The sequence below is a fragment of the Vigna umbellata genome, chromosome 7, assembly GCF_029865625.1.
Source record: "Vigna umbellata cultivar VRB3 chromosome 7, Vumbellata_1.0, whole genome shotgun sequence".
Classification (NCBI taxonomy): Eukaryota; Viridiplantae; Streptophyta; class Magnoliopsida; order Fabales; family Fabaceae; genus Vigna; species Vigna umbellata.
In genome coordinates this window covers 40511959-40539412 of record NC_142171.1, presented here as the reverse complement: position 1 = coordinate 40539412, position 27454 = coordinate 40511959, and the positions used below count along the sequence as shown (strand labels likewise).

The following is a 27454-nucleotide window of genomic DNA, read 5'->3' as shown; positions in this document are numbered from 1 at the left end:
TTTCCAAAACATATGAAATGTGTTCTGAAATAAAATTTCCAGTATGAAACCTATAAAATGCCTTTCAGAATGTGTTTTTCAAAGCAATATATTTTGGAAAAACTTTCAAAAACAAGGTTTTTTCTATATGTTCCTCTCTTCTTTCTCCTTTACAGTGTTCTCACTATCGTCTATTCTTCCTCTGCAGCGGCAATGCAGTGGTAGAAACAGTGATGGTGACAGTGTGATGTAAAGGGTATTCTAGTCTTTTCCTAGTATTGTGAGTGTAGTTAGTAATGGTAGGTCAGGAAACAAAAGCCAACATTCAGACTGGTACTTGCATTTGCAGATCATCTTAGAAAATTTCCCATCGCACTTTTTCCATATACCAAAAATCTTGCAATATCCACTCAGCATTTTAACTATATGTGCATGCCATTTAGAAAAATGACGAGTTTGAATATACACAAGCAACGGGGAATAAAAAACACAAACACAAGGCCTAGATGAAGTATATATTCTCGAATTCAATGGCTCAGATCAGTGCTTCTTTGGTTGATTTTGGTTATTGTTGGATCAGGGAGGAAAGAGTCAATATCATGTCCAAGAAACCAAGTTGGGTCAGTAACCTGAAAAACAGTCAATTAAACAATTGATCACTGCAGTTGAACAATCATAATACATTATTAGACGGCATTGTGGTTAGTATATTAAGAGCTTAGTATTGATCATTAATCGAGGCATAAAACTAATGTTAATGAAACTAGTGGTGAAAAATTATGACAATGCAAATGTGTTTTCCCTTGTTTAGTTTAATGCCCATATACCAGATTGAAAAAGGCTATAGACTCAATGCATCTCGTTACTAATAAGCTTAGAAGATTCTATATATTAAGACAATTTGTTTAAACTTAAAATAATTAAATATGTTTTTAGTCTTAACTTGAACATAAAATTGAAATTCATCTATGTATCAAACTTTAATACATTTTGGTCTCAAAACTTAAAAAATGAATTAATATAATCCAATTACGTTAAATTTGTGACTGATAAACACATTTCAAATTGGCATTTGAGCTATTAAGACTGTTTGACACGTTCCAACTCAAATATCAGTCTAGAACGTCATTTAAAAGCTTAGAGTAAAAAAAGTATATCAATTTATCTTTAAAATTTAGAAACCAAAATATATCAAATTTTGAAACAAGAATGAATTTCAGTTTTGCCTGTATATGAAATAAGCAACTTTAATATATATATATATATATATATAAATATATATATATATAATTAATATGCAGATAAAAGTTGACTTTTAACAAAGCAGAAATCTGCTTATTTTACTAAGAATTTTTTTTAAATAAACAACAAATCGGTCATTTGTATGAAATTGCTAACAGTTTATCACATTATCACACACAAACAGCTATCCATCTATAGCTTCTCATAACCCGCCAAATCATGGAAAATGCGGATATTTTTTTACCCAAATTGGGCATCTACCACTAAAGCCAAATGTTGAAGGAAAACAACTTCACCCTTCACTATTTGTTTACTTTGTAACTAAATGCTACCATTAAGAATAATCCGCCTCATCACCTCAATGCCACACCAACTCTAATTTCATTAAATTCTGGAACTCCTAACATTATCATTTGTTAACTTTCATAAAGTCACTGAAACATGGGGGCTTTTGGGATTGGAGCTAAGACAGGGTTGGATATTATGAGATGCCTATATATGTTAGAAATATAAGAGGAGAGAAGTATGGCCTAACGGTAAGAGGAGAGAAGTAATGGCCGAACGGTAAGAGGAGAGAAGTAAGGGCCAAATAGTATAATATTACTGAACGGAGGCTAGAAGAGAGGAGGAGAGCGAATGACCGAATGGTATTGGAAGTTGGTGGCCGAACGGTGTTAGGGAAAGTAGAAATCGAACGGTAGAATTTGAGGAGTGAGCAAAAATTGAATGGTAGAGGCGGGAAAGGATGTTAGGTTGTTAGAAGAGCTAGTATAAATAATAAACAGAATGAGGGGAAAGGGATCGGATATTTTGTTTTGGGATTAGACTGGACCTCTTGGCCAGTGGAGGAAGGAAGGCTTCCTTGGGAACATTTACTTATATTTTCTTCTTTCTTTACACTACATATTGAATAAAAATACAGTATAATTTCTGCTGTTGAGTGTGTGAGAGAGGAATAGAAATACAGATACATACAATATAATTTCTGCTGTTGAGTGTGTGAGAGGAATAGGAAGAAAGCGTATGATGGAATCCTGTCTGACGTACCTTTCTTAGTGTTCTCTTTTTTGTACTTTTACATTTCATTGTATATGTAGCTTAGCTTGCAAGGAGCATGGGTTACTATAAATACTCAGCTCCTCTCTTGTAATGGGACTTTTGAGATGAATGAGAATTGTATTTCTGAAACCAGAATAATTCTCCTTGAAAGTCAGGCTAGAGACTCCCTCTAGCCACCTTCCGTGCATACACCTCGATTTCTCATTTTCCATTAGCTTTTCACTGTGCTTCAATTAATTGCTTTCCTCCATGGCGCTCTCCTTCATTAATTTCCCTTCATATGCGTGGCGACACTTCATCAGCCACATCTTTCTCTTAAATCCGCATCATCAACATCCACGTCTTCATTCTCTCGAGGCTTCATTTCGCTCAAGCCTCTTCTCGCTTCTCCACACTCCAAATCAGGTTATCTTCTTCACGCATCTACATTTTCTCCTTCCACTTATTCCTCGTTTCAGCCATTTCGTCCATAGTACATCATCTTCACCGAACAGTTTTTCGTTCTATGGCCTCCCCTAGGGTTTCCTTCATCTTTCTTCATTTTCTTGGATTTTAGCCGATTAAAACCAATTTTGAACCGATTAAAAGTTTTTCCACCGATTAAACTTTGATTTACACCGATCAATCGGTCCATAATAGGTCTCCTTCTTCTTCTAGGGTTTCTGATAGGTTTTTGATTAAGAAACCTATTCAAGAACCCTCTAAACCACCTCTCAAAACAGTAAGGAGACAAGAATGGGAACAAACTGTATATTATTCACAAAAGAATTCTCTGTACACTTACAAAAACAAGGGCTTAACCCCTTCCACAGGATAACACCTGTTACAAATCAACTACCCAAAAAATGCCTTTCCCCCCAAGCACCCAACTATTTATACAACTGTCATTCCCGCCCTTCCTAACTGTAATAAGTAGTTAGGTTGCTTAGTTATGTATTTCTCTTCCTTCTCTCATAAACCCTCCAACTCTTGTAATTCTTATCATTGCCCTCTGCCTGAAGTTCAACCTTGTCCCCAAGGTTGAAATCGGGGTACTGTTCCCGGATAGCAATTTCTTCTTCCCACGTCGCCCCATCTTGTCCTCCCTCCTGCCATTCTATCAACAACTGTGGTACTTCCTCTTCCCCTTTCTGCGTGAATCTCCTTCCCAGCACCCTGACCGGCCAAAACAAGGGTCCATCAGCCTGTAAATCTGGAGGCAACTCCTTCTCCACTTTCTCTCCTATTGCCTTCCTTAATTGTGAAACATGGAACACAGGATGTATGTGTGCTGTCTCGGGTAACTGAAGCTTATAGGCCACTTCGCCCACTCTCTACATTACCTGAAACGGTCCAAAATATCTGGCTGCTAATTTCGGGTGAAGTCTGGTTGGCATGGAAGATTGCTGATGGGGTCTTATCTTCAAGTATACCCAATCCCCTACTTCAACATTCGCAGGGCTCCTTCCCTTGTTGGCTTGTTTAACCATTAACTCTTGAGCCCTCTCCAAGTGGAACTTCATCTGCCTTAAAGCCTCGTCTCGGGTCTGCAACTCTTGACTCACCGCTTCTATCAATGACTCTCCCGGTATGAATCGTTGCAAGGATGGAGGTCGCCGCCCATAAACTGTCTCAAACGGGGTGCACCGAATTGCTCCCTGATAGCTGGTAATATATCAATACTCAGCCCATGGTAAGACTGTCATCCATCCTTTCGGTTGTTCAGAACAGAAGCACCAAAGATATCCCTCCAAAACACGGTTTAAAACCTTCGTTTGTTTGTCTGTCTCCGAGTGATATGCGATGCTCATTTTCAACTGAGTGCCCTGCCCCTTAAATAACTCCTGCCAAAAAACACTTAGGAAGAGGGGGTCCCGATCACTCACGATTGATTTCGGAATGAATAGCTCAGCTACCATTCTGGCTGAATAAGGATGTTTGAGTGGTAAAAAATGGTATTTACTAAGGCGATCTACTACCTTGAGTATAGCATCATATCCCTGTGATTTGGGGAGCCTTACTATAAAATCCATGCTCAATTCTTCCCAAATGGCATTCGGGATTGGCTATGGTTGTAGCAGTCCTTGAGGAGAAGAAGATAAGTATTTGTGTTGCTGGCACACCAAGCAACCCACGACATACTCGGTTACCTTCTTCTTCATGTCGACCCAATACATGGATTGCGCCAATCTCCGATAAGTTCTGTAAACACCAGAGTGTCCCCCTGTCTGCGTAACATGGAACTCTGCTAGCAACCTGGGAATCCATGTGGAGTTGGCTGACAGCACCAACCTCCCTTTATAGTGCAACCTTTCCTACTCAAGGGTATATGTTGGATGGGTATTCGAATCCCTTCTAAGATCCTCCATCACCTTCCTCAAAGTGTCATCTTCCTCCACCTCCTTTAAAATCTCTCCAAAGTCCTGCCAGTATGGCCTGACCATCACTCCCAACTCTTTTTCCTCCTCCTTAAACCCCTCATCCCTCCTAGACAGGGCATCCGCTGCTTTCTTGGTAACGCCTGCCTTGTATACTATCTCAAAATCGTATCCCAACAGTGTGGCAATCCAATTTTGTTGGTTTTGAGTAGTAATACGCTGCTCTAACAGGTGGCGGAGGCTCCTCTGATCGTTATGCACCACAAATCTTTGCCCCAACAAGTAAGGCCTCCAATGTTGTATGGCCAATACCAAAGCCATCAGCTCTTTCTCATAAATGGATTTGCTCAACGTCCCTACTAATAATGCCTTACTAAAATAAGCAATTGGTCTTCCCCCCTGAGTCAAAACCGCCCCTACACCATTACCATAGGCATCACACTCTATGTGAAAAGGTTGCTGGAAGTCTGGCAGTGACAACAGGGAGCTGTCGTGATAGCCTTCTTCAGGTGCTGCAAGGCTTCTTCCGCTTTTTCATTCCATAAGAACTCTTCTTTCTTCAATAAATTTGTCAGGGGCTTGGCAATCTGTTAGGTTACTTTATACGAGTAACCTAAATCTACGCTCTCTTCTCACTCAAACACTAGAACAATAGAAATAAAAGTATGTAAGTATGTATTATTGATTCTGTAATGTAAAGAAAATTACAAGTGTAATCTCCCCCAAGGAAGCCTATCTTCCTCTACGGGCCAATATGCCCAATCTTTACCCAAAAGATAATAACCTCCTTGAATAGAGTTATAGGAAAACTATTTATAGTATCTCATACCCGCGCCCTTTCCTACAAGAGAAAACAGCCGACTTTGTTCCATTCGATATTAGTGACTTGATACCGTTCGGCCCTTAATGCTCTCTTCCTTGCAACCACCGTTCGGCCCTCAACACCCTCTTCCCTTGCAACCACCGTTCGGCCCTTAACTCCCTCTTCCATCTACCGTTCGGTATTCGTTTATTTATACCACTCGGCCTCTACTTCTCTCCTCCCTTCTGAATATCATTTGGTCTATACTTCCCTCTGTCTCTCTGTTCGGTCTCACTTGCAAGTCCTTACCGTTCGGCTTCTCCTCTCGTGAATCGTTCGACCTCACTTCTCCTCTCATGAACCGTTTGGCCTCACTTCTCCTCTCATGAACCGTTCGGCTTCACTTCACCCTTCCTTACGGTTCGATATTAGGTTACTTCCCTCTTTTATTCCTAACACAATCTTCCCATACTCTTTGACAAACCTTCTATAATAACCAGTTAAGCCCAAAAATCCCTTTACTCCTTTTACCATTTTCAGCCTGCTCCATTAATTTACAACCCTCACCTTCTCAGGAGCATGACCCAAGTACCTAATATGAGTCTGCCCAAACTCATATTTCTTCCGGTTTGGCACCCACTTATTCTGCTCTAGAGTTGCCAGCACAATCGCAACATGTTCGAGGTGCTCTCTCCATGTTTTGCTGTAAACTAGTATATCGTCGAAGAACACCAAGACGTACTTCCTTAGGTAAGGCTGGAACAGGTTGTTCATGGCATTTTGGAACGTGGCTGGAGCGTTCGTGAGGCCGAAGGGCATCACCATAAATTCATAGTGCCCCTGGTGGGTCCTAAAAGTCATCTTCTTGATGTCCTTTTCTCCCATGCGGATTTGGTGATAACCCGCTTTCAAATCGATCTTCGAAAAATAGCAAGCCCCCCTCAACTCATCCAAGAGCTCCTCAATCACTGGTATTGGAAATTTATCAGGCATCGTGGCACGATTCAACGCCTTATAGTCGATGCAAAACCTCCAACTACCATCCTTTTTCTTCACTAAGATGACAGGACTCGAGTAGGGGCTATGGGTGGGTGGGTCGAATTACCCCCGTTTTGAGCATTTCCTCTACTTGTTGCTCTATTTCCCCCTTCATCACATGAGGGTACCTGTAAGGCCTGACATTGACAGGGTCCATGCCCTCTTTAAGAGGTATGTGATGCACCATGCCTCGGTCAGGAGGTAACCCCACTGGGTCAGCAGACACTCCCCTGTATTGGTTAAACAACAACTCTATTTCTCGACCTTGTTCCTCCGTTAAACCTGGATATTTCTCACCTTCCTCCCTTGACTCCAACGATCCTAACTCCCAGACCAACAACCAAACCTCGACTTCCGTCATTTTTAGTAAACCACCGGGCTCCACCATCTTCCTTTCCAATGTTGGATCTCCCTGGATCCTTACCTTCCTCTCCAAATGTTGGTACACCATGGTCAATTTGCTCCAATCCAGGGTCACCTCTCCTAATTTCTCCAACCACTCTACTCCTAATATCACGTCCACCCCTCCTAGCTCGAACAAGTGGAACCTCTCTACCACTTCCACTTTGCCCAACCTGATCTTCACCTCCTCACAGTAGCCCCGAGTTTTTTTTCTGATAGCCGTCTCCCAGACTTACCCGATAAGGCAGGGTGTCGGCCACTGTCAATCCCATTTCCTCCACTAGCTCCTGACGTATGAAGTTGTGACTAGCACCACTGTCTATGAGAACCAGCACTTCTCGCCCCCCATGCTTCCTCTTAATTTCATTGTTTTTGGAGACGTCAACTCCCCTGCTGAAAAAGCCGATAACTCCATCTGGGAATGGTCCATCTCTACCGTTGTTTCGCTCCCCTCTTCCTCCTCTTCTTCGGCCAAAATCAACATCCTCAATCCTCTTTCTGGGCACCGATGGCCTGGGCTAAAAGGTCCTCCACATCGGAAACACCTTCCCTCCTCCCTTATTTTTATGAATTCCGAATAGGGTAAGTTTCGAATGTTTCTGCCTCTCCCCTCCACAATGGGTCTTACACCTGAGTCGTCTCTCGCCTTACCGACCCCACGCTCTCCGTGCTTCCCCCTCTTCCCTGCGTCTCACGACTGAATTCGCTTCGTGTGACAGCCTTCGCTGCCCCTCCCCAAGAGTTCAGATTCTTAGTCGACTGTCTGCCTCCTATCTTCGACTGAGAACGTAGCTTCAGGACGTCCTTCGCGACTCGCATTGCGGTCATTAGATCCTGTGGATCATGGGGCCTCACCTGATCACTCACCTCCTCCTAGAGTCCCGCCATGAAATAACCCAAGAGTTGTTCCTCTGGAATCCTCGTCATCTGTCCCACCAACACTTCGAAATCCTGAACATACTCCGTCACCGATCCCCCCTGTTTAATGGCGGCCAATCTCTCATAGACTGACCCTTGTCCTCCTTCCCCAAATCGGATCACCAGCGCCCTCTTCAACCCCATCCAAGAATTGTTCTTAGTTTTTTCCCTCCAAAAACGGAACCAGTACGCGGCATACCCTTCCATACTGATGAAAGCCAATTGTAATTTCTCGTCTTCGGCCACCTTCTGCACCTCAAAGAACATCTCCGCTCTGCTTATCCAAATGAATGGGTCGCACCCTTCAAACCCCGGTAATTCCACCTGTTTCCTCCAATTGGAAGGGCCTTCTTGATTCCCTTCCCCCCTTCCTCCTCTATTTCCCTCGGTTCCTCCGCCGTTGTCGTTCACCGACGACTTACTAGCCCCTTGGCAATGGCTATTTGGATCGCGATTGCGATCCCCTAGTATCTTCAGGATCGCCTGGATATCCTGCCTCATCGCTTCATAGTTTTGTCTCAACACTCCCGTTTCATGTCGCAAGACCACCGTGTCAGCCTTCGTCTCCGCTACTGCAATTTCCACCGCCTCCAACTGACCCTCCACCCCTCCACCGCCACTACTCTTCCCTCCATCTCGCGCATACGTCACTCCTCCAATTGGGATCCGGCAGGTCGGACCAATTGATAGGTTTCTGATTAAGAAACCTATTCAAGAACCCTCTAAACCACCTCTCAGAACAGTAAGAAGACAAGAATGGGAACAAACTGTATATTATTCACAAAAGATTCTCTGTACACTTACAGAAACAAGGGCTTAACCCCTTCCACAGGATAACACCTGTTACAAATCAACTACCCAAAAAGTGCCTTTCCCCCAAGCACCCAACTATTTATACAATTGTCATTCCCGCCCTTCCTAACTGTAATAAGTAGTTAGGTTGCTTAACTATGTATTTCTCTTCCTTCTCTCATAAACCCTCCAACTCTTCTCATTCCTATCAGTTTCTATCAAGTTTATTCTCTGTTTCGAGCTTTTCTCTCGGTTTCCTTCGAGTCAGCTCTCAATCTAGAGCTTCGTCTACATTCCGCTGCGTATTTCTTCATCGGAGAAGCTTCGAGGAGGTCTGGTTCGTGTTCGCACAGCTTCAATCGACCTCTCCTTGGAGCCTCTTCCATGAGCGTGGATTTAGGTTGCTCATATAAAGTAACCTAACAATATCTCACATCAATTAGTATCAAATGTTTGATGAAATATGTTTGTGTTTAAATCTCACTACTTAATAAGTAGCTTTTAACGGGGTAGGTTCCACGAGCACTTGGGTGTTTATTAGATTCTCAAGATTTTAATATCACATCAAGTCTTTTATTTACTCTGTAGGATTGCTAACAGCTACATATTAAAAAATCCCAAAATTGAGAATGGGGTTGTGGCTAAAGTGATTCCAAGGAATGAACTTCAATATATCAGGTCATGTTTGTGAAATCCCATTATCAAAGGAAGAGGTAGCAAAATAGCAGACAACACAATGCATATTTTTTAAGACAGTAATCACAGCCTTTTTAAGGACAAAACTTATACTCTACTATACTTACAATTGATGTTATTCTCCTATCAAATTGAAGTCTCATCTTGGTAATATATAATGCATCTAAAACGAAAATTTCCAAAGTGAATCTCCAGTATGATTGAAAAACAACATCAATTGTACCAATAGTGTCTGCAAGTTTCGTCCCCTTATTAATAGCATGCAAACAGGTGCAATTTCATCCACAATTCAAAACAGAAAAGATGCAGAAATAGTGGAAGAAAAGCAAGAACAAAAAGTATAACCAACGATTTGGATACTTACTCGTACAATACCAAGCAATGCTGCTTTCAGTACTGGCGTGCATTTCGGTTGAGCAATCCTTGAAAAGATAAATAGAGATCTTTGTTATCGGACCCAAATATCTCATCTGCTTTTCTTAAAGTTTCCTGAAAGAACAGCGAACAAGTGGACCAATGATTACTTCGAAAAGTTTCAGTTCCAAATCCAACACTACAAATATTCAATATTCATTTACCTCCCGTGTTTGCTTCTGAGCATTTAATTCCTTTATGTTGGTAAGGAATGCACTGAACTGCTCATATGAAAGACGACTCCTGAAAAACGTGATACATTGAATCAACTAACTAAGCTTCTAAAATTGAAGAGTCATAGTTTAAGAAGACATGGGAAAGAACTCACCTTGCCTGACGAAAAAACTCCTTTCCATCAATCTTTGGAGTGCGACCTGAACAATTTTTTACACATTATGAAAACTGAGAATATTGTAATACTGAAACACATTGAAGAAACACCAGGCCATCTAATTCTTCAGATGGAACAAAGCCATAACCAGCAGCATAAGATGGATTACATTTTAATCAAGAACTGCGGTAAAAGGTGCCAAGAGCAAAGAAACATGACAAGTTTCAAGGACAAGAATTAGTGATATGGGACAACAGATCAGATTAACAAATTATCTAAACCTGGAACTGCTCGTCCCCGAGGTGGAGAATTTGCTGCTGATGACTGCTGACTAGATGGATACCATGAAGAGAGAGATCCACGCCCATCATATGGAAGTTTGGTTGGAGAGGTCGCACCAGAAGTTTTCTTGGGTGATCCAGCAGCAGAATATCCTCTAGGAGACCCAGCCGTTGAAATCACCTTTGGAGTTCCAGTTGGTGTAAGACGTGGTGTGATATATGGGGTCAAAGAAAACCTTTGCCCTGAATACCTGGAAGCTATAGGAACAAAAAAACAGAACAAAAGGGAATTATCCTGCATGTAATATTAAACAATTTTTCCAGTTAAATTCAATTGTTTTAGATAGAAAGTCCAAATTCTTAATTTTCCAGTACAACAGTTTATTTCCACGTTTTTAGTTTGATAAAATAATACAATTTTCAGTCCTCACTATACAAGAACTTTAAATAAGCATGCCAAGGATGACCAAAGGATGCCAAATAATACTCAAGTGGAAGAGAATTCAACCCAATGCTAGAGTTGGTTATTAAAGTTCACTTTCATACGTAATTTCATATGAATGGTATAATACCTATATGAAGAAATAGTGTTAATTCTAACAGTTGAGCAACAACATTATCATGTTTAGAATCAATGATCTCTGGAAAATTCATCTACCTTCATGATTTGTTTTATCCGCATCTTCAGGCCCATTGTATGAATGATGTACCGTATAACCATCATCATCTGCAAGCAATACACAAAAGAAATGCAAGTAAATAACTGCCAACAAACACTCTTATGACATTTCACTCATATCACCAGGAAGTGATACGTTCAAAATTGATAATTAAATAATCAACGAGGTAGAAAATAGAGAGTACCCTTATCAGGATATGCCTTTGGGACTGCTTGATCACAGGTTCCAATATCTATGGCTTCAGTATGCTGTAACAAGAACAAAGACAATCTTGTTTAGGAAAATAATACTACAGGTAATTTTCAGCAACAAAAGCAAGTGGAACCATTATAAGTATAGCTAGGTTGTCTTACCGATGCATTGTCATCAGTTAGAGACAGCATCAGTTGTTTTTTAAAGGTCTCCAACTAGAACATAAAAAAAAGAAAACATGTCAGATCTACATAAAAGTAAGGAGTAAAGATATAAAGTTAAATCATTTTGACAATCAAGTCAACGTATGTTAGGTTCCTGGGTTGGAAACCTAACTATCAACGCTCACAGTCAACAAAAGAAGAAAGAAAGAATGAATTTCTGTATTGTTAAATATAGTGAAGAAGATTAGGAGAAATCTCCCTTATGTGTTTAGCATACACATAGGGTATTTTATTTATAATGTAAGATAAGGGTTAAACCCTAAATACAGAATGGGCTAAGCCCAATTAACAGAAACACACAACTTAACATCTAACACTCCCCCTCAAGCTGGAGCATATAAATCATATGTTCCAAGCTTGTTACAAAGATAGTCAATTCTAGGTCCTCGTAAGGACTTGGTGAATATGTATGCCAACTGGTTGCTTGAGTTAACGAACTCAGTCTTGATATCTCCGGATATGATTTTTTCTCTAATAAAATGACAATCAACTTCAATGTGCTTGGTTCTCTCATGGAAGACAGGGTTAGAGCTAATATGAAGAGCAGCTTGATTATCACATATAAGTGTCATGTGAGTGGCATCTCCAAATTTCAATTCATTAAGTAATTGTTTAAGCCACACAAGCTCGCAAGTAGCAGATGCCATAGCTCTATATTCTACTTCTGCGCTGGACCTTGCCACAACACTTTGCTTCTTACTTTTCCAAGATATCAGGTTGCCACCAATAGAGACACAATATCCAGAAGTAGACCTCCTATCAGAAGGGGAACCAGCCCAATCAGCATCTGAATAGCAAACGATTTTTGTATCGTTGTTAGGGCCATATAGCAAACCTTTTCCAGGTGATCTTTTAATATACTTCAGTATGCGAACAACTGCATCCCAATGGTCTTCACATGGGGAGTTTAGAAATTGACTCACCACACTAACTGCGAAGGAAATGTCAGGACGCGTAACAGTAAGATAGTTTAATTTACCAACTAATCTTCTGTACCGTTCAGGATCTGAGAAAGGCTCCCCCTGATTTGGTAAGAGTTTGATGTTAGGGTCCATAGGTGTCTCAACAGATTTACAGTTCATTAACCCTGTTTCCTCCAAGATGTCTAATGCATACTTCCTCTGAGATATGACAATACCATCATTGGATTGTGCTACTTCAATACCCAAAAAGTACCGGAGTTTGCCAAGATCTTTGGTTTGAAAATGATGACAAAGGTGTTGTTTCATCTGAGAGATGCCGAGATAGTCACTTCCTGTGAGAACAATATCATCAACATACACTATTAAGTAAATACATCCAGCACTTGAGTGGCGATAGAACACTGAATGATCCGCTTCACTGCGAGACATACCAAATTGTTGAACAACACAGCTGAATTTACCAAACCAGGCCCGAGGAGATTGTTTTAGGCCATATAAGGATTTGCGAAGACGACATACCAATCCAGATGACTCCCCCTGAGCAACAAAGCCAGGCGGTTGCTCCATATAAATTTCTTCATGCAAATCACCATTTAGGAAAGCATTTTTGACATCAAGTTGGTAAAGAGGCCATTGTCGAAGAGCGGCCATGGCAATGAACAGGCGAACAGAGGTCATTTTTGCCACTGGAGAAAAAGTATCACCATAATCCAAACCAAAAATCTGTGTGTAGCCTTTGGCAACCAGTCGAGCTTTCAGACGATCAATTGTGCCATCAGGGCCAACCTTGATAGCATACACCCACCTGCAACCAACAACAGACTTTCCAGATGGTAATTGGACAAGCTCCCAAGTTCCACTTTTCTGTAAAGCACTTAATTCATCCAGCATAGCTTGACGCCAGCCAGGATGACTTAAGGCATCACCCACAGATTTAGGAATTGACACAGAAGAAATGGATGAGAGACAAGTGTAAAAAGATGGAGATAATCTGTGGTAACTAAGAACAGTATAATGGGGGGAAGGGTTACGGGTAGAGCGTATACCTTTACGGAGGGCAATAGGAAAGTCAGACTCATTTGCTGGAGCCGGAGGAGACACAGGAGGCGGCACTGGAAGTGAGTCATGAGGGAGACAATTGCGGCGACTATAAACCTGAAGGGGTGGTGGTGAAGGACGATCCTGTGGTGAAGGAGAGTCTAAAGAAGGAGACAAAATGGGTGGAGCATCACCAGGAGGATCACAGATAAGTGGAATATCAACAGTAACAGGGAGAGGTACAGAACTAGAAGATAAATGTGTAAAGTAAAAAAAAGATTCATCAAAAGTGACATCAGCAGAGATAAAATGACGATTGAGGGAAGGGGAAAAACACTTATAGCCCTTTTGTGACCGTGGAAATCCTAAGAAGACACATTTGTGAGACCTAGGAGATAACTTATCAAGACCAGGACTAAAATCATGAACAAAACATGTAGACCCAAAAACTCTAAGAGGTAATGGATGTAGAGGGTCTTGAGGAAATAATATAGAATGAGGGATTTTGTTTGCTAGGACGAAAGATGGCATGCGGTTGATAAGATAACATGCCGTGAGAACAGCATCACCCCAAAAACGTGAGGGTACTTGACCATGAATGAGAAGGGTACGAGTTGTTTCAATAAGGTGTCTATTCTTGCGCTCAGCCACCCCATTTTGTTGAGGGGTATAAGCACATGAGGTTTGGTGAAGAATGCCATGAGAAGCCATAAAATGTTTAAACTGTTGAGAAAGGTATTCACGACCATTATCACTACGTAAAGTGCGAATAGAAACCCCAAACTGAGTTTTTATTTCATTGAAAAAAGTTTGAAAAATAGAAAACAACTCAGAACGATTCTTCATGAGAAACAACCAAGTACATCTGGAATAGTCATCAATGAAGGTAACAAAATACTGAAATCCTAAAGTTGACTTAACACGACTAGGTCCCCAAATATCAGAATGAACCAATGAAAAGGGGGATGACGCTCGTTGTGAAACACTACGAGGAAAGGAACTACGAGTATGTTTACCTAACTGACAAGACTCACACGACAAACTTGATAATTTGGACAGACTCGGAACAAGTTGCTGCAGTTTGACAAGACTGGGATGACCTAACTGAGCATGAAGAAGGGATGGTGACTCCATGATTACGCCAGCATGTGGAGAAGGGCTGAGATGATATTGGCCATGAGACTCACATCCTGTGCCAATCATGTGTTTCGAACTCCGATCCTGCAACCAAACAGAATCTTTGGTAAATGAAATAACACAATTAAGGGAACGAGTTAGACGACTTACGGACAATAAGTTAAAAGGAGACCCAGGGACATAAAGTACATTATCAATGGATATGGACGGAAAAATATGAACAGTACCAATACCATGAGATGAGACTTGAGACCCATCAGCCATCGTTACCGAGGGTAGATTAACCGGACATGACAAGGAAGAAAACAAGGACTTGTTACCAGTGATATGATCGGTGGCACCTGAGTCAAGGACCCAAGATCCGAGAGAGTGAGTCAGACCGACAAAAGGAGTACCTGTGCGTGTAACAGAAGCAGATGTAGTGGAACTAGAGTGCTGACGGTCCTCATACCATCTGAGAAATTCCTGAAAGAGTAAAGGGTTATTCATGGTATTTGATGAAGTAGGATGGTCTGCAGACGGTGATCGGGGAGGTGGATCAGAATTAGCCATTGCTATAGGTCGAAGAGGACGTCCATGAAGTGCATAACATCTATCAATTTTGTGGCCTAGCTTGCCACAGTGGTCACATTTTGGACGTCCTTTACCTGGTTGGCGAGACCGACTCCGATCATCAAGTTGGGCCGCCATGGAGAGGGGGAAACCCTAAAAATTCAAAATGCTCCGATTGACGCAACGACCACAGATCCAGAAAGAGGGCGAGGAGGCGATCACGGCGGTGCTGATCGCCGGCGGAAAGCTCCGGCGACACGCCGGCACGCGCGGCGGCAGCGGCGGCAGCGGCGACTCTTGCGGCGGCGCGTGGAGGCGCGTGAGAGGTCCGTTTGCCGCGATCTTCGTACGACGGTGGTCGCCCGGCCGAGACGCTTCCGATGGTGTGGTCACCGGTCGATTCTGGAACTCCGGCGACGGTGGCGACGGCGGCGGCAGCGGCGACGGTGGCGACGGCGGTGGCAGCGGCGACGGTGGCGACGGCAGCGGCAGAGATTGCGACAACAGCGGCAGTGATGGGTGCCGGAGACCGTGGAGTTGACTGGAACTATTCCTGTGCTCTAGATACCATGTTAAATATAGTGAAGAAGATTAGGAGAAATCTCCCTTATGTGTTTAGCATACACATAGGGTATTTTATTTATAATGTAAGATAAGGGTTAAACCCTAAATACAGAATGGGCTAAGCCCAATTAACAGAAACACACAACTTAACATCTAACATGTATTGATATTGAAAGAAGGTACACAGGTAGCATTAATGGAGGCCTAATCCCCCTCTTAACCCTACCGGAGGCCTAATCCCCCTCGTCTGGCCTATGTCCAGATTTACAAAATAATCTTCAAAAACTCCCCTCACAGAATTACCAAAAGACTTATTTATACTCTCCTTCTTCCCCCAAGAGCCTAACAAACTTTACCCATTACCCATTATACCCTGCCACCCCATATCCTAACAACGTATGTACTCTTAAAATGAAAAATAAGCATGCAATAAGTAAAATAAATGCAATTTTGTATATACATGGAAACACATTTTTCCACACCAATCATTGAGTTAGAAATCATGACAAAGAAAAAGATATATTAAGCCTATTAGTGAGTAAAAGAAATGTACAAACTCTCCTCTCCTTGAAGCTACTTTAATTACACTTTTCTTCCTTTTGTTAAGAAAATTGCACTCCTCCCCTCAAAGCTTACAATTCATTTATTCTTCTTAAGTCCTAAAATCAGTAATATGGTATTCAAAACTTGTTGTCCATGATATTGAAATTAGTGGAGAGCAGAGAAATGACTGTGGAAAACTGTTAGGTTCCTTTGTTCAAGGAGCCGAACAACAATTCCAAGCTCACACACACACAACAGTAAGCAAGTATAGATGAATAGGTATGACTCTGTATTTCTATTTCTGATGTAATGTGTAGAAAAAAGAAATACAAGTATACTATCTCCCCCAAGGAAGCCTCCCTTCCTCCACTAGCCAAGAGGTCCAGTCTCAATACCCAAAATGTTATCTCCCCCTCTCTCTCAAATCTGTTTGTTATTTATATTCCCTCTCTCTCTTCTAACAAACTAACCATCTCTCCTCTAACAGATTTCCCCCTCTACCCGCCACTAACTTTCTCCCCTTTTATTCCTCCTCACATACACTTTTAATTGTCTAACATTACCCTCCTCCCCAAGATCAACCTTGTCCTCAAGGTTGAAGTCAGGGAACTGCTGTCGGATGTAATGTTCCTCCTCCCAAGTAGCACCATCCAAACCACCTTCTTGCCATTGTATTAAAACTTGGGGAATCTCCTCTCCTTGCTGTTGCTGGTTCTTGCGCTGTAACACTTTCAGAGGAGTGTACATAGGTTTATCATCTTGCAGTTCAGTTGGGAGATGTCCTTCCACTGGATGATCTCCTATGGCTAGTTTCAATTGGGAAACATGGAATACAGGGTGTATTCTTGATGTTTCTAGTAACTGCAAGCGAAAAGCAACAGGTCCTATTTGTTTCTCCACCAAGAATGGTCCATAATACCGTGCGGACAGCTTTGGGTGTAACCGTGTGGACATAGAGGTTTGTCTATGAGGCCTGATTTTAAGGAATACCCAATCTCCTTCTTGGATCTTGGCTTCCATCCGCTTCTTGTTGGCGTAGTGTGTCATCTGGTCCTGAGCTCTGGCTAGATGATATTTCAGTTGTGTCAAAGCTTCATCTCGGGTTTGTAAGTCTTGTGCAACTGCCTCCACCACTGTTTCCCCAGGAATGAAACGTGTAAGAGTTGGAGGGGTCGTCCATATACAGTTTCAAAAGGTGTGCATTTGGATGCTCCTTGGTAACTAGTGTTGTACCAAAATTCCTCCCAAGGCAATACTGTACTCCAAATCTTGGGCTGTTCGGAACTAAAACAGCGCAAGTAAGTTCCCAGCACCCTATTCAAAACTTCAATTTGTCCATCTGACTCTGGATGATAAGCAGTGCTCATGTTCAGCTGTGTTCCCTGCAGGCGGAAAATCTCCCTCCAAAAAGCACTCAAGAATGTGGAGTCTCGATCACTGACAATAGTCATAGGTATCCCATGAAGCCTAATCACTTCCTTCACGAACACTTCAGCTATTGACCTGGCTGTATAAGGGTGTTTAACAGGGATAAAATGGCCATATTTGCTGAGTATGTCCACCACCACTAGTATAGTATCAAACCCATGAGAGTTGGGTAATTTTACTATAAAATCCATACTAATCTCCTCCCAGATTGCTTGAGGTATAGGTAAAGGCTGCAACAACCCTTGGGGAGAGGCTGCCAAGTACTTGTGTTGTTGGCAAACTAGACATGCAGCCACAAAATCTGTAACGGTCTTCTTCATTCCTATCCAATGCAAAGATTGTGCCACCCTCCTATAGGTTCTATAAACCCCTGAATGTCCTCCTGTGACACTACTATGGAATTCAGCCAACAATCTAGGTATCCAAACAGATTTTGCCGACAATCTAGGTATCCAATCTAGGTATCCAAAGAGAATGTCCTCCCTTGTAATGTAATCTTCCATGCTCCAACGTGTAAGCTGGGTGAGAGTTAGGATCTGCCCTTATTTCCGCCAGCACCTTCTTTAAACTCTCATCTTTCTCCACCTCCTCCATGATTTCTTGAAATTCAGACCAGTATGGTCTAGATATCATCTGTAACACCTTGTCTATTTCCTCCTCTTCTGTTCCTTTTTTGGATAGCCCATCAGCCACACGATTAGATGCACCTGTCCTGTATTTGATTTCAAATTCGTACCCCAGAAGCTTAGCTAGCCAATTTTGCTGACTTTGAGTTGTAATGCGTTGTTCCAGTAAATAACGCAAACTTTTTTGATCCGTAAGGACAATAAACTTCTGACCCAATAAGTATGGCCTCCAATGTTGTATAGCAAGTACAAGTGCCATTAATTCCTTCTCATAAACGGACTTGGTCAAAGAGGACTCAGATAATGGCTTACTAAAGAAGGCTATGGGTTTGTTCTTCTCTGACAAGACTGCCCCAACGCCAGTACCTGAAGCATCACACTTTACAACAAATGCTTGATTAAAATCAGGGAGAATCAATACTGGAGCTGTAGTCACGGCTTCTTTAAGCTTCTGCATAGCCACTGCTCCTTCTGTAGACCATTTAAACATCCCCTTTTTTAACAAATCAGTAAGGGGTTTAGCTATCTTCCCATAGTTTCTAATGAACCTTCGATAATACCCAGTCAACCCAAGGAATCCTCTCAACTCCTTGATGTTTTTGGGCTCTGGCCATTCCAAAACAGCTGCAACCTTTTCTTTATCCATTTCCACCCCTGTTGCCGAGATCTTGTGTCCCAAATACCTCACTTGTCTTCTTCCAAATTCACACTTCTTTTTGTTTGCAAAAAGTTTATGTTCAGCCAAGACTTTTAAGACTTGCATTAGGTGTTGTGAGTGGTCCTCCCAAGTCTTGCTATAGACGAGTATATCGTCAAAAAATACTAACACGAACCTCCTCAACAACGGCCTTAATACTGAATTCATCATGTCTTGGAATGTAGCTGGGGCATTTGTTAGCCCAAAGGGCATCACAAGGAATTCATAATTCCCTTGATGTGTCCGAAAAGCAGTTTTTGGAATGTCTTCACTCTTCATTCTTATCTGATGATACCCAGCCTTCAAATCAACTTTTGAAAAATATGATGCTCCTTGAAGTTCATCCAACAGCTCCTCAATGACTGGAATAGGGTATTTATCAGCCATTGTTACTCTGTTCAATGCCCTATAATCCACACAAGACCTCCAACTTCCATCCTTCTTTTTTACCAATATTACAGGACTAGAATAAGGGCAGTTACTGGGTCTAATAATGCCCACATTCAGCATCTCCTCCACCTGACGCTCTATCTTTGTTTTCATGCCATGGGGGTACCTATATGGCCTCACATTAACGGGTTCACTACCCTCTTTCAAGGGAATTCTGTGATCAACTCTCCTCTCGGGTGGTAGTCCTTGGGGGTCTCTGAATATCCCTTCAAAATCACTCAGAATTTGTGCCAACTCTACCTCCTCATCCTGCGTTAAGCCACTCTTTTCTATCTCCTCATCCATCAATTCTGTTTGGCTTAAACTCCACACTAAGGTCATAATTTCAATCCCTTTTTCTTTTATAAGTGCTTCTGGAGTCACCGCCCTACGTGTCAAGGCTGGATCACCCTTTATCTCCACTTCTTCCCCTCCATGCGCCACCTTCATGATGAGTTGTCCCCAATCCACCTTTATCTCTCCCAAGGATGCTAACCACGTAATTCCCAGTATTACGTCCACACCGCCTAATTCAAAGAGATAAAATTTATCTCTAACTTTTAAGTCTTCTAATAACACAGGGACTCCTGTGCAATACTCGCTGGTCACTTTCTTTTGTCCATCCCCTAAACATACTTTATAAGGGCGTGTGTCGGTGCACTCCAGACCCAACTCTTTCACCAATTTGGTAGATATAAAACTATGGGTAGCTCGACTATCGATTAGCACCATAACTTTCTTCCCTTGCACCCAACCTTGCAGCTTCATCGTGTTAGATTGCGAGAGTCCACCGGCGAACAATCCCGACAACTCCATCGTCATCTGTTCTACTGCGACATTCTCCTCCGCCTCTTCATCTTCATCCTCCTCCGCCAAAATCATGACCCGCATGCTCCGTTCCACACAGCGATGGCCCGGGCTGTAGGGTCCGCCGTAGTGGAAGCAGCGTCCTTCTTCACGCCGCTTAATGTATTATGGGTATGGCAAAGTCCTGACGCCCCGTCCTGCGTTTCCTCCTCCACTACTACCAACCTTTAATATCATAGTATTCGCACTAACGTCCTTCTTCATCCCTGTCCCTCTGCTACCATTCACCGACCCCTCCAACGGCCCACGAAAAATTTTCGTCCTCGCCACCGTCCCTGAACTCGCGGAGTATCTCCCCCACGTCGCCCCTCCTTTTCCTCCAGCTCCACTACTCCCCCGCGATGTCAACCCCACTTGTTCGACGTCCTGAGCTCGCTCCATCGCCGTCAACAAGTCGCGTGGGTCATGCAGTCTCACGGCGTTACGTAATCCCTCTTGCAAACCTGCGAAAAAATACCCCAGTAATTGATCTTCAGTTACTCCGGTTGCCTGCGCCACGAGTACTTCGAACTCTTGGATATACTCATCTACGCCCCCTCGCTGTCGCACAGCGGCCAACTTCTCAAAAACAGTTCCCCGGTTCCGTCCTCCGAACCTCTGCGTCAATGCCTCCTTAAACGACTTCCACATTGGGTGTTGGGTTTTCTTCCGCCAGAAGCGGAACCAGTAATTAGCGCCTTCGTCCATACAAACATACACTAACTTCATCTTCTCTTTCTCCGTTACTCCCTGGATGTCAAAAAACTTCTCAGCCTTCTCTATCCACCCAGTAGGATCAGTACCTTCAAAAGTTGGGACCTCAACGCGCTTCATCCAACTACGTTGTACTTCGCCTCGGTCATCCTCCGATTCTTCATCAGTGCTCTCCGCTGACCTTCGTTCTCGATCACCATTGACAGAATTACGACTCCCTTCAGAACTCCTATCTCGATTTCCATAGCGTCGTCCGAAGGCTCGTCGAAACTCGAGAGTCATTGCTTGCATTTCTGCCTTCAACTCTTCCACCGTCGACTCCATAGCCCCCATTCGTCCCTCCATTCTTCTCCGATATAGCTCACTCCTCTTCCCTCCGAGCAGATCCGGCAGGTCGGACCAAATTTGTTAGGTTCCTTTGATTAAGGAGCCGAACAACAATTCCAAGCTCACACACACACAACAGTAAGCAAGTATAGATGAATAGGTATGAATCTGTATTTCTATTTCTGATGTAATGTGTAGAAAAAGGAAATACAAGTATACTATCTCCCCCAAGGAAGCCTCCCTTCCTCCACTAGCCAAGAGGTCCAGTCTCAATACCCAAAATGTTATCTCCCCCTCTCTCTCAAATCTGATTGTTATTTATATTCCCTCTCTCTCTTCTAACAAACTAACCATCTCTCCTCTAACAGATTTCCCCCTCTACCCGCCACTAACTTTCTCCCCTTTTATTCCTCCTCACATACACTTTTAATTGTCTAACAAAAACTTATATGTTGTTTATTACCACACTAAAAGGTTCACTTGAACGAATTGGAATCATAGTATATAACACCCACTTCACAAGGAAGGGGTAATTTTAAGAATGGATGGATAGAAGGGTAGTGTAATTTGAACATAATTCCAAGTAACGGTGTAATTTAACTGAAAAATAAATATACACAAAGGAAAAAATCAGTACATACAGATATTAGAATGTGTGTAAACAGATCAGAACAGGAAAGTTCGGAAAATTCCCATTATACCAAAATGAGTTGTAAAATAATACTTCTCTTTTGAAAAGGGGAAAGATACTCCACAGCTAGAGATAGAGATATTCCACAGAAAATAAGTTGTTTGCTGATAAAAAAGTGTTCTTTTAGCATAGAGAAGTTAGTACTTGGGACACATGATTTCAAGAGAAGGCGTTTCAGCTGACCTAACAAAAAATAAATATGCACCGACAGAGAGGTGTGAAGGGGTTAAGACGGTTCCTTGGGTTAATGGAATACTACAAAAAGTGTGTGAAGAATTAGAGGAAATAGTTAGGCGTCTCACACAACAACTTAAGAAAATCAACTTTGCTTGGGGAAAAAAGCTCAAAGAGCCTTTGAACAACTAAAGGAGGCTATGACTACTACAATACAGTGCCTTTTGATCATTCAGTCACCAAAATGATGTCCAGCGCCACCCCTCCCCCCACATGGTATGTATAAGAATTGGGAGGGGTTGCAACAACCCTACAGAATTAAAAGCCTAGTAATTAATCCTTTGGCATATCACACATTCCCTTACATAATATTGTATAGTTTTCTTCATTCTTTCTCAAAAAAGTAGCCAAGAAATGTGATTGCAAGTTCAAGAATATCCTGAGTGCCCCCCATAGCAAAGTCATGGAATTCTTTTAAGATTGTTAGGATATTTATCCTATTTTATCATCATTATAGTGTGTCAAGGATTACCCTATTTATCATGATTATATTGTGTCAAGGGTTACCCTATTTATCATGATTATATTGTGTCTAGGATTACCCTATTTATCATGATTATATTGTGTCTAGGGTTACTCTATTTTATCATGTACTTTTGTATCAATTTATTCATATAAATAGAAGATTATGAGAGGGATCAATCAAGCCCTCTAGAATTATTTTACAGTTTAATTATCAAGTAAGATTAAGGAAATTTTGGAGTTTCTTGGAATCACCAACCATTAAGTTTTGGTTTTTACTTCTTAAACCTTTAATCATGGCCTACTTTTTGCAAATCTTCCAATTCAAAAAACTGCATAGTTGTTAGGAATCAACACTATTTCAAGAGAGAACAAACACAAGTAAATCTCAACTTCTCCAATTTCACCAATCACACAACAAAAGATACAAAGGAGCACTCTCCTTCCCACCAGATTATTCCAGTTACAAAACTTAACTATCCAAAAACTGCCCCCCTTTCCGTGTAAACCTCCTATAAGAGGGGTACTAACCTAACTACTAGCAAACACTAAGCTGTAAAAACTACCTTACAACTGTATTCTAAATTATGGTTTTTAAACGTCCTCCTATAATAAACCTGCAACTATCTTACTGTTAAAATGTTGTATTTGCTTCTCCCTAACTACAGCAGATAATGCTGTCAATTGCAACTTTCTAGAAAGGACATATGCTGCCTTGTTCTCACTCCCAGTTGTATACTTCATCTCAAAATCATACCTTAAATTCCTGGAAATGTTTAATTTTCCAGGAATCTAAATTTGGGAAACTATGTTTTCCAAGTTTGGTTTTTGGCCAAATTCCTCACAAAAATTTTAAACAAAAAAAATACAATGTTTCTCTTATTAAATCATTTAAAAAAAATTAACAAATAATTTAGTAAAAATAACATTACTCTTTGGTTTAGAAAACTTATATAAATATTCCCAATAGTATTTTTCACTAACTAAAAAGAATAATTCCTAGAAACCATGACTCCTGGTTATAAAAGAATTGTCTTCTACCAAACACCCCCTAAGAGCTTTGAAATCCAAGTTTGTTGTTCTTCCCCATGACTCTTTGATTTGACAAGAATCTGAGAGCCTTTTGATCTGTCTGCACCACAAAATGCCTCCCCATCAAAGTCCACCTTTGAAAGGAAATTTCTTGACATACCTGGTCTTATTTCTAGGGACTTCATAGGAAAAACCATGGGGGTCAGCACTTTGGTTGTGGTAGACCAGTTAACCAAATATGCTCATGCTATCTTGCTGGCACATCCTTATCCAGCCAAAGTTCCATGGCCCTTATGAAGTGATGGAAAGGATAGGTGCTGCAGCATACAAAACTGAAATTGCCTTAAGGGAGTGATGTCCATCTCATACTCCATGTCTCTAACGAAAAAAATTATAGCAGCAACCAAGTACAGCTTAACCTCTTGCTTCATTCCTAACAAGTGATTGGGAGCTTCAAGTCCAACCAAAAGAAGTACAAACTACGTGATTGAATGACCAAGGGAATATAGAGATTTTTGTCAAATGGAAGCACCTTCCAGTTTGTGAAAATTCATGGGAATTCATTGGATGAGTTCCAGGAGCAATTACCAGAATTTCACCTATAGGACAAGGTGGATTTTGAAGGAGGAAGAGTAAATGTAGACCAAAAGACCTTGTGTCACTAAAGTTTATGTGAGAAGTTCCAAGAGAGAAATGCAGGACAGTGTGCAGCATCACACCTAATCATAACCAAAAGGACAAATATTTAAAATGACTGCCAAGGGCTGTTGTGGAGCAGGTGCTATCTAAAGTAAATGTTTATGTGGGTATCACGGGGAAGATAAGAGAGCATGAGTGGAAGATAGAAGGAGGCAGATGGGGTATGGGAAAAATTAGTTATGACTTGTGGGAGAGACTAGGCACTCTTGAATTGCCTAGAACTTGTATTATATTCTGCAATTTCTCACTGCAATAGAATTCAAGAATTTGAAATCACACTGATTCAGAACTGAACTTTCCTAAATTAATACGTTGTTTCTGCTTTTTACTTTGTCCATCCACTGGTACCTATCAGAGAGTAAGGGAAATGGTGAGTTTGTTAAACAAATGGGATAAGCTGCCAGTTTATGTTTGGTACATTGAATGGGTTGAGGGAATATCCAGGTTGTTGATAATCATAAAAGGCAAGGAGATAATAGGAGGAAACATTTTGTTGGTGGGCTAGAGCCTAGGGATGGACAGAAAACTTACCTCAGAGGAGCCATAGGCACCAGGCATTTTATGTATATATCTCTCAATATGAGTATATTTTAATTTTGCGCTTGAGCTTACAGATACTTGAGTAATTTTTCTGGTTTCCTAACACTATGCAACACATAATGATACAATTGAAACAAAATATTGAGCCAGGCAAAATCAAAACCAAGAAGCTATAATAGCTTAACTATTTTCTTGATCGATACTTGAAGCAAACGCCCAATAACATTTCACCATCTCAAAGAAATATAAAACATAGGAAGGGATTAGGAAACTGCACATAGTTCTAGCACAAACAACGGCAACAGTTAAAAATTTCTGAAGTGCATTGACAAATGATATACATACAGAAAAAAAGTTCAAACGACAAAATCAAATAAATATTCACCTTGGCAAGGTCTCGAGTTAACTTCTTCACTGTTGCTGCCGATTGATCTCTCTCCTTCGTAAGCTTTATCTACAACCAACAAACAGAAGACAATCACTAACCATCAACTCTAAATAAGACTATCCTATTAACTTGTGCAAATTATTCAAACACACAAGTTCTCTCTAAGCAAGAGAGTCAATGCCAAGCTTCTCATCCATCCTCTCTTACCCTCACCTTATATTTAGTTCCTTAAAAATATATTACGTGACATCAATTACTAAAGGCTGACACTAGAACACTAGAAAATTTTTCCCTTCCATTGCAAACTACTAAACACAACAATTTACGATAACCAACCAGCACCAACAATCTACAATAACCATCCCACATCCACTACATCCATTCCTCCTTTTCCTCTTTTTCCTCTGCCTCCACTCTTCTCAATGCTTATCTCTCGATGGTACAAAAGAAGCCAATTTTACATAATAGATGGTCATCATTGTTCATTAAGCACAGGCATTCCAATATAATAATCTTTTGAAATAATCACTTTTGTCTCAAAAATAAAAAACGCACTGCCTTTAGTTCAGTTCGCTTAGAGCAAACAATCTTTCATGTTTAACACCGTCAGTCTTTAAAAACAAAAGATTAATGCTTTAAATTTAATAAGTACACCCGCAGTTAATATAAAACCAATTTTCATAGTAAAAGCTGGTTCTACAGTAAATACCACTCACACTCACACACCTTTCCTCTCTCAAGCTTTTACTAAGTCTACATCTGGAAGAGCTTATTTGAACTCATCTTAGCACATAACACAACGACTTGTACACGCATTTGAGAGAAAATATGAAAAATAGGCCATAGATTATAAGTTGTTTTCAGTCTGATGATCCATAATGCGATCCTCAATCGTTAGACCTAAGCACAGAACTGCAGATGACACAGCAGTTCCAACAAATTTTGCTCAAATACTCTGTGATAGTATTTTACAAAGTGGATTTTTAAGCATCACTCAACCTCACAAAAAGAAATTATAAGATAACATTTGTACCCACTAATATACTATAATTTAGCTATACCTGTAGTTAATATGAGATTTTCATCACCGCCCACAAAAACTAATTCATAAGGTGGGAGAGCTCAACTTGACTGATCAAGTAGCTCACATACTCCACGTGTGACTCTAACACACCTCACCATAACTTAAGAACGTTTTCCCTTTGAAAACTAACAATACAAAAGGGTTATGTTGTTTTGTTCATGGACATGGTCCACACAGTATCCCAAAGACTAGTTCATTAAGTGAGAGAGTCTCAAAACTACCAGATCAAGTAGTCTCAAAACACACCTCACCACAAGTTACGAAATTTCCCCTTTGATAAATAAGGTCATTTTGTTTTCTTGACGGACACGGTCAACGCGGTATACGAGAGCTGACAACCAAAAAATATAGAGGTTTATACATGTATTAAGACCATAATAATTTGTAATTAATTTTAAAAGAAAAAGAAATATGCGAAGTGAGAAGGGATAAGAAGCAAACGTTATCATTGAGGGCGTTGTTGAGGGTGGAGTCGGATTGGTGGCAAGCGCGAGTGAGAGAGGAGAGGCGTTCTTCGAGGTCGTGGATGATTCGGTCCTTCTCTTGAAGCTTGTTGCGGAGGCGAGAGGTGTCGGCTTCGAGAGCAGAGACACGGGAAGCGATGGCCATGGAGGTTATCTTACGAGCCAGATCGAGCTGCTGGTAAGGGTCGGTTGGGATGACGGCGAGAATCTCGTCGGGGAGGTCGAATTCCACCGCATTGCTCACTGAACCCGCCATGCTCTGCGACATGCCACTCAACCCTCAGCAACAACAATTCCACAGAAAGGGTTTGGTTGAGGTTGTCGCAGAGCTGGAATGAACGAGGGAAACTAAAATATTCTCAAATCAGTGGCCCCGAACCTCGTCATTCCACAATGAACTAAGTAATTATTATTATTATTATTATTATTATTATTATTATTATTATTCCATTTCTTTATTCCGTCCTCAGCCTTACTTTTTCTTTTATTATTGAAAACTAAAAAAGAATATAACTTTTTCAATAATGATTTATAAAAGACATTTGCAAGGATTAGCTGCTAAATTACATAGTGTCTTGGACTGAGGAGAAGGTTAGGCACGACGGCTGGTTCGATAGAGACTTTGCTAT

The 27454-nt window shown here is 41.2% G+C and overlaps 1 protein-coding gene across 1 annotated transcript; it reads right to left on the bottom strand.

The window, feature by feature from the left end:
• Positions 1-334: 334 nt before the first annotated feature.
• Positions 335-27217, bottom strand: LOC124822729 (uncharacterized protein At4g15545). Its single transcript, XM_088094379.1, has 10 exons — positions 26803-27217; positions 25275-25343; positions 11345-11398; positions 11176-11239; positions 10970-11038; positions 10312-10569; positions 10028-10073; positions 9864-9942; positions 9650-9774; positions 335-608 (listed from the first exon to the last, which is right to left on the bottom strand). Exons 1-9 carry the CDS (start codon positions 27091-27093, stop codon positions 9676-9678), a joined length of 1029 nt encoding a protein of 342 aa, XP_087950505.1. The 5' UTR covers positions 27094-27217; the 3' UTR covers positions 335-608; positions 9650-9675.
• Positions 27218-27454: the final 237 nt, after the last annotated feature.

Bases quoted from the DNA above. Each gene is read 5' to 3' on its own strand.
- LOC124822729 (XM_088094379.1), bottom strand. From the start codon at position 27,093: ATGTCGCAGAGCATGGCGGGTTCAGTGAGCAATGCGGTGGAATTCGAC. The intron at 25,344-26,802 runs GTTTGCTTCTTA...TGTTGGTTGTAG, and splicing joins ACAACGCCCTCAATGATAAC to ATAAAGCTTACGAAGGAGAG. The intron at 9,775-9,863 runs GTAAATGAATAT...CTGTTCTTTCAG, and splicing joins CTCAGAAGCAAACACGGGAG to GAAACTTTAAGAAAAGCAGA.